This window comes from Terrapene carolina, unplaced genomic scaffold (genome assembly GCF_002925995.2).
Source record: "Terrapene carolina triunguis isolate 2854851 unplaced genomic scaffold, T_m_triunguis-2.0 Scaffold740, whole genome shotgun sequence".
NCBI lineage: Eukaryota > Metazoa > Chordata > Testudines > Emydidae > Terrapene > Terrapene triunguis.
The window spans coordinates 3923576-3931718 of record NW_020665091.1 but is presented as its reverse complement, the minus strand read 5'-3'; the positions used below and the strand labels follow the sequence as shown (position 1 = coordinate 3931718).

Sequence of the window (8143 nt, the reverse complement as noted above, 5' to 3'; positions counted from 1 at the left end):
AGTCTGTCTCTGTCTGTGATGCTGTCTCCCCTCCCTCCATTCCTGCTGCCTTGTAGAGTGCCTTGAGGGCTCAGTCAATTGCTAGTTCATCATCAGTAGCAGTAAGGCTCTGACTCCTCCACCTCAACCAAGCTTCACAATGGCAGAGATGCTTAATGACTTCTTTGTTTCGGTCTTCACCGAGAAGTCTGAAGGAATGCCTAACATAGTGAATGCTAATGGGAAGGGGGTAGGTTTAGCAGATAAAATAAAAAAAGAACAAGCTAAAAATCACTTAGAAAAGTTAGATGCCTGCAAGTCACCAGGGCCTGATGAAATGCATCCTAGAATACTCAAGGAGCTAATAGAGGAGGTATCTGAGCCTCTAGCTATTATCTTTGGAAAATCATGGGAGACGGGAGAGATTCCAGAAGACTGGAAAAGGGCAAATATAGTGCCCATCTATAAAAAGGGAAATAAAAACAACCCAGGAAACTACAGACCAGTTAGTTTAACTTCTGTGCCAGGGAAGATAATGGAGCAAGTAATTAAGGAAATCATCTGCAAACACTTGGAAGGTGGTAAGGTGATAGGGAACAGCCAGCATGGATTTGTAAAGAACAAATCATGTCAAACCAATCTGATAGCTTTCTTCGATAGGATAACGAGTCTTGTGGATAAGGGAGAAGCTGTGGATGTGGTATACCTAGACTTTAGTAAGGCATTTGATACGGTCTCGCATGATATTCTTATCGACAAACTAGGCAAATACAATTTAGATGGGGCTACTATAAGGTGGGTGCATAACTGGCTGGATAACCGTACTCAGAGAGTTGTTATTAATGGTTCCCAATCCTGCTGGAAAGGCATAACGAGGGGTTCCACAGGGGTCTGTTTTGGGACCGGCTCTGTTCAATGTCTTCATTAACGACTTAGATATTGGCATAGAAAGTACGATTATTAAGTTTGCGGATGATACCAAACTGGGAGGGATTGCAACTGCTTTGGAGGACAGGGTCATAATTCAAAATGATCTGGACAAATTGGAGAAATGGTCTGAGTTAAACAGGATGAAGTTTAACAAAGACAAATGCAAAGTGCTCCACTTAGGAAGAAAAAATCAGTTTCACACATACAGAATGGGAAGAGACTGTCTAGGAAGGAGTACGGCAGAAAGGGATCTAGGGGTTATAGTGGACCACAAGCTAAATATGAGTCAACAGTGTGATGCTGTTGCAAAAAAAGCAAACGTGATTCTGGGATGTATTAACAGGTGTGTTGTGAGCAAGACACGAGAAGTCATTCTTCCGCTCTACTCTGCTCTGGTTAGGCCTCAGCTGGAGTATTGTGTCCAGTTCTGGGCACCGCATTTCAAGAAAGATGTGGAGAAATTGGAAAGGGTCCAGAGAAGAGCAACAAGAATGATTAAAGGTCTTGAGAACATGACCTATGAAGCAAGGCTGAAAGAATTGGGTTTGTTTAGTTTGGAAAAGAGAAGACTGAGAGGGGACATGATAGCAGTTTTCAGGTATCTAAAAGGGTGTCATAAGGAGGAGGGAGAAAACTTGTTCACCTTAGCCTCTGAGGATAGAACAAGAAGCAATGGGCTTAAACTGCAGCAAGGGAGGTCTAGGTTGGACATTAGGAAAAAGTTCCTAACTGTCAGGGTGGTTAAACACTGGAATAAATTGCCTAGGGAGGTTGTGGAATCTCCATCTCTGGAGATATTTAAGAGTAGGTTAGATAAATGCCTATCAGGGATGGTCTAGACAGTATTTGGTCCTGCCATGCGGGCAGGGGACTGGACTCGATGACCTCTCGAGGTCCCTTCCAGTCCTAGAATCTATGAATCTATGAATCATCATCACTGTGTACCAGTATTAAATTGTTTAAAACTTATAGTGTGTATGTGTATTTTATATACACACACACATATACACATAAATATAAATATAAATGAGAGAGAGAGAGACTTTTGTCTGGTGAAAAAAATTTCCCTGGAACCTAACCCCCTCATTTACATTAATTCTTATGGGGAAATTGGATTCACTTAAGATCGTTTCACATTTTTCAGGACCATAACTACAACGTTAAGTGAGGAGTTACTGTATTTGGGTGAATTTTCTCCAGGATGGCAAAAGGCACAATCCTGACAACCAGGGCAACTTCCCTGCCAAATTTCAAGTCCCTACCCTAACACATGCTAGCACTAGCTAAAGAATAGATTGCTAACATATTTTTTTTTAAATATGGCAAAACATTTTCTCCTAGACTTGTTCTCTGAAGCAAATGAACTACTTTGGCTGAAATAAAAAAAAAAAAATCAGCTCACAAGACTTCCCCCCTCCCAAAATGGATCAAGTTTGGTAAAGTCATAAGCAACTGAAAGCGAGGGTCTTATAATGAGAAGTATCAGGCAAGCTTAAAAGATGGTGCTACCAGCTTCACCTATAAAATTACCATTTTCTCTATAACAAAAAACAAGCAAGGAAAATGTTAAAATAGCTATGCAAATAAAAATAACCAGCTATAACAAACACCATACAAATATAAGAAAAATCATAAATATAGTGGAATTTAGGTCACCCCCCCCCCATATATTGAAGTGAAAAACACTGAAAACCATCCACTCTCCTTTATCACTTCCCAAGGGGGGGGGGGGGCATGGGGAGTGGAGAGAAATATGCTTTTTGTCAATTATAGGAGATAGAACTTGAAATCTAACTACTTTCTCTCTTCTTTACTCAAACCATCACTAAAGTCACATAGAAGTCATGGGCAACAAAGAAAAATTAATGGAAGCCCGTGACCTGTCCGTGACTTTTACTAAAAATATCCATGACAAAATGGGAAGCTCAGCTGCAGGGTCCACACACACCCCCAGCTACCAGGCATCTGTGAGGGCCCGCTCGGAGCTCCGGGGGCCCCCACCGCCAAGCGGCGGGGGTACCCCACAGCTCCCAGCCGCCGCGGGCTGAAGTCATGGAGGTTGATGGAAGTCAGAGATTCCGTGACTTCTGAAACCTCCATGAAAGAATCATATCCTTAACCATCACCCACACCAATGCCAGCTGTATGGCTGCCAGCTCTTGCAGGAGCCTGGCACAAACAATCTGCTTTCTGAACATAACAGCAGCCATACTGGGTCAGACCAATGGTCCATCTAGCCCGATATCCTGTCTTCGGACAGCAGCCGGTGCCAGATGCTTCAGAATGAAGACACCAGGCAATCATTGAGTGTCCACTCCCACTCATAGGTTTAGGGACACCCAGAGCATGAGGTTGCATCCCCAACCATCTTGGCTAATAGTCATTGACGGACCTGTCCTCCATGAACTTATCTAGTGTTTTTTTTTTAAACGTTATAGTCTTGGCCTTCACAACATCCTGTGGCAACAAGTTCCACGGGTTGAATGTGCAAGTTCCACGGGTTGAATGTGCAGTATGGGGCAGGGGGAACAAAGCTAAAAAAAATACACCGTCCCCCCAACATATCAACCGCGATGAAAGGAGAGGTCAGCAGGGAAAGGATGCAAACGAGAAGGTGCAGAAGAGGAAGCAGCCAGCAGCCCCACCCGTACCCCGAGGCAGGATCTGACGCCGAGAGCAGGTGTATGGGACTGACCCAGACCACATCGAGCCGGGGCTCCAGAGACCACAAGAAGAGCAGGAACCGCGAACAGCTCCGCAACACCAGGGCGAGTCCGCCACCCCAGGAGCGCGGGGAGGGGGCCACAGCGCCGGCGCCGCGCTTTAATCCCCGTCGCCGCCGCGCACTGGAGCTAGCCGGGATCGGTCCGCGCCACAGCGCCCTGGGCAGGACTGCGCGCGCTTGGAGCTGTCTGGCCAAGCCCCAGAAGCCCGCGGGCCGCTTCGCCCCGAGCCGAACCCGCTCCCACCAAGAGCCGCCCCAGGCAACGACCCTCCCGGCAGGAGCCAGCCCCGCCCCGGCTCTTACTATCCAGGTAGTGCTCCAGGTACATCCCCGCCGCCATCTTGGGCCTCAAACACAGACACTTCCGGCCGGGGCCGGAAACCGGGTAACTTCTGTCCTTCCGTCCGACAAGGCGTCACTTCCTCCCCTACTCGAAAGTACTTCCGTGTAGAACAAGAGCGCTTCCGGCTGCGTGAGGCGCCGCTTTGAATCATTGGTTGTTCCGGATTCCGTAACGGCTCGGCTGGCCCGCATCCGCAGGGGGTGGGAGCGCGCGCGCACGCGGGGCTGTGATCTCAGAGTCCGTTCGTGGGCGATAACGGCACATATTGAGACACGCATCCGTCAGAGCGACGCGGCCGCGGGGCAGGCGAGACGGGCCCGGCTCCGCGCCGCAGGCCTGTGGGAGCCGCAGACGGTCAGACCCAGAGGCGAGTCGCCGGAGCTGGGCCGGCGGGGATCGCGCGCAGGCGGGTCCCGAGGCGGAGGAGGCCGCAGGACCGCTCGGCTGAGACGCACAGTAGAGCAGACGGTGACCCGCTTATAGTAGGTCCGGGAGGGATTAAAGTCAGAGGGGCCAAGTCGGGTGCGAGGCTGGGACAGCAGCACGGGGTGGGGGAGGCGGGTAGCAAGGGCCCCGCTCCCCGGAGGAGTGTGGAAGTGTAAAGACTTTTAAGGACCTGGGCCCCAGCCCAGGGCGGAAAAAAGGTTGTTTACATGGACCCGTTACTGGCCTGCTGCTGCAACGTGCGCATGCGCTGCCCGGTCATTTCCAGGAGCAACGCCTTGTCCAGCTAGCGGCGCAGAGGGTGCTAATGATGGGAAAGAAAAGGAAAATTCAGTCCAGACTGGTCTGGTAGCCAGTCACAATCAGAAACAACTGTGTGCATGTCGGGATTCATCTCAGGCCCTCCCAGGCTCCAGGAGGGCTAGTTTTCATCGGACTAAAGAGCCCTGCCCTGGCAACACTGGGGAAGAGAGTGGAAATATCTCCCTATTACTTCCAGGGGGAGCACTCACAAAAGTGTTGGGGACCCTGACAGCACAGGGAGAGGAAGAACGCAGGACCGAGAGTAGAGAATGGGAATGATTTCCTAGCCTCAGCAGTGAGCACTATCACCAGGGTGGGACAGGTGCCAGGGGTGTTGTTCTCACCTTGTGACCCTGGCTCATGCCCTCCAGGAGCAGTGTATTTAGTTGGTTCAGACAGTGGATGATTCAGTCATTGCTTCTTAATCAATGGTTTGATCTGAGGATGGGTAGGGATTTACCATTAATACAGGAAATGGATTGAATGGAGCCGTTACCTTGTGGGGGGGGGGGGGAGAGAGAGGAGGGCAGACAATAAGATACCAACTGACATAGCCTAGCTATCAATGCAGCCCAGCCAGACCCTGAGGCAGCCTGGGGACTTTTGCTTACCTTTTTGCAGGCCACATGTTTTGGCTGCTCCAGATGTACTTTACTCCAGGCACAAGTTCTCTGCACTCACATCTTTGAGGTCTGTCTCTTAGATAGAAATTTGAAATTATTCCCCAATCATTCCTCTCTTCATAGTCACTTTACAGGAGACCCAGTGCAGCTGTCATATCCCTTTACCAGCTCTCTACTAATTCCAAGGTGCCCCGGTAACTAAGTGTCTCTTCCCTCTACACCAATGGCAGCCAATGAGCTTTTTACTCGTCACAAGGAGGAAAGGGTGTTTACAGAAATATGAAAGAAGAAAAGTCCCAAGGACAGAAGAGGAGACCAAGAGGGAAATATGAAATGTACAAAAGGGGATTTATATGTGGCCATCCAGCTGCTCCTTTGGGGATGGGAGATAAAAAAGGCTCAGAAAAATATAAAGGGGGTGAATACAGACAAAACAGGAGGCTATTGAGAGGGTAGCTACAGCAACAGGTGGAATATGTGTATGGGAAATGGGATGCAATACCTTTTCTTCAAGGGTTTGAAATTCCAACTTTTTATTAAAGTACAAGAATCATGAATCCTATTCAGGTCACAGGGGCTTCCAGGGAAACATTAACACAGCCATGTCATTTGTCATTTAATAAAAAGAATCAGTAAGTCAGTAGAGTAAGCCCTTGGGGCTGCTCAAGACCTCAAAGACACCAATAGTACTTGCCTCACAGAACTTAATCTACACAGTACAATGCCTGCTGCATTTCAGATTCAGTAAAATAAAGGCTCCAAAAGGAAGAAAAATAAATTTTGGGGTAAGCAGGACATCTGAATATTGTGTGTGTAACTACTGCAATGGTGGGCAGAGGGGAAAGGCCTGGAGAGGTGGATGACTGATTGAGAGACTGAATGGCTGTAGACTCAATGGTTCTCAATTTTTTTTTTTTCACGGACCACTTGAAAATTGCTGAGGGTCTCGGCGGACCACTTAATGATCTTTCCCAATGTTGTTGTACCATTAGCTAAATATTGTAAAGCGCTTTGGATAAAAGCGCTATATAATAAAAACTTAATAATTGTTTTTTTATTCTATAAATAAAAGCACACAACTCATATTTTAAAATCAGTAGTCTTACCTTTCTAATGTGATGAATGTGCCCTCTCTCCCCCACCGCGGCAGCCCCTGAGCTGGGGTTGGGAAGGAGGGGGGCCTCTCCCCCGCCACAGCAGGCACAGAGCTGAGGCTGGGAAGGAGGGCCGTCTCTCCAGCAGCCGCAGCCCTGGAGCTGGGGAAAGTTGCCTCTTTCTCTGGCTGCCGCAGCCCTGCACATCCCAAATTCCCCCCACCCCCTCTTCTCATCCCATTACCCCCTCTCACCTACCTCCTATTCCCCCCAAGGCCACCATCTCACCTTACATGTGTGTCTTCTCCAGGGTCCAGGCACCTCATTAGCGGAGCCATGCCGGTGTGGCTCCGCTAATTAGGTGGGTGGCCCTTCATTCTGTTGTGTGCGGCCGCCCAAGCACACACCTTAGAAGGAACTATCTGCGGACCACCTGAATGGAGATCGGGGACCACTGGTGGTCCACAGATCACAGTTTGAGAACCTCTGATATAGACAGATAAATTAATACATAGATGGTTCTGTATCCTGCCTCTAATAGTAACCGGTGCCAGGTGCTTCAACAACAGGTGCAGGAAACCCGCTAGTGAACAATTACGGAATAACCGTCTCTCTTGTTTTGTATTCTGTCTAACATAAGCTCAGATGTCCAATCCTGTTTTGACTCTTATAGAGGTAGAAGTGTGAAACACCTGGCCACATTGATGTATGTGGTCTGCGCAGCACAGTCACATTCTGCACAATTTAAGTTTTATTTTTTTAAATACATTTTTTGTCCTCAGATAAAACATTGAAAATGTGACCTGAATGTAAACTGTTGTAGGGATGTCATCCTGAGGCTGCAGACAGCCTAAAACAAAAACTCAAAGGTGTAAACTGCCTCACCCTCCATTAATATCAATGGTGTGTTAACATTAAAGCCTAATCATTATGTTTTAAATGTCAATTATTTGCCAATAATTTTAGAAGATGAATGAGAATAAAACCCACTGGGAGGGTACTGCATGGAAGGAAATACAGAAATATGAAACAAGAAAAGTCCCAAGGACAGAAGAAACAAAGAAAGAATGGAGGAGGATGGGAGAGAAAAGGGAGCAGAGTAAGGCATTGAACAAATATAGATAATGAAAAGATTAGTTTCTACATAAACATTCTACCCTGGTTTTCTGTGGAGAACTCTCACTGTTATCAATGGGAGATCAGCTGTGAATGGAGGCAAATATTTTATCCTAAGTTTATATATCAGCCCACACACTATAATTAAAAACAGAACTTGGCCCTCTCTACAGAATGAGGGAAACCTCTCTGCTAGGTGCTTGGTCTCCATGAACTCATGGGACAGTAAAATTTCCTTTTATCAGTTTTAAATGTGCTGCTTTCCTATTTCACTGACTGTCCCTTGTTATTATATGAGTGGGTAAATATGGGTGTCCAATTTACTTTCACTAGGTTGCTCATTAGCCTGGTTGCCTCCATTCATCTCTTTGCTAAACTGAACAGTCCTAGTCTTTTCAGTCTCATGGAAGTTTCTTCTGGTCTTTTATCACTGAATCCCCTCTATTTCTTCCATATCATTCTTGAGATATGGTAGCCTGAATTAACAAAATGTTCCAGGTGAAGGTGTCCCATTTCTGTAATTGCACAATAGTGTCCGAATTTTTTTCCATCCCAGTCTCTACAATTCATTGTCTTTTTTTGACAG

At 47.1% G+C, this 8143-nt stretch overlaps 1 protein-coding gene across 3 annotated transcripts in view; it reads right to left on the bottom strand.

Moving 5' to 3' along the window:
- The window catches only part of ING4 (inhibitor of growth family member 4), a 42520-nt gene extending 38510 nt beyond the window's left edge, over positions 1–4010 (bottom strand). For 2 of the 3 annotated variants that reach the window (XM_026660222.1, XM_026660224.1), the window contains exon 1: positions 3938–4000. Coding sequence is in view for 1 of the 3 variants with exons in the window: in XM_026660225.1 (XP_026516010.1) it covers positions 3938–3974 (37 nt within the window). In the remaining 2 variants the exon portion in view is untranslated. Of the gene's footprint in view, positions 1–3937 lie in introns of all 3 variants that reach the window. The other variant, XM_026660225.1, reaches the window with a different exon arrangement.
- Positions 4011–8143: the final 4133 nt, after the last annotated feature.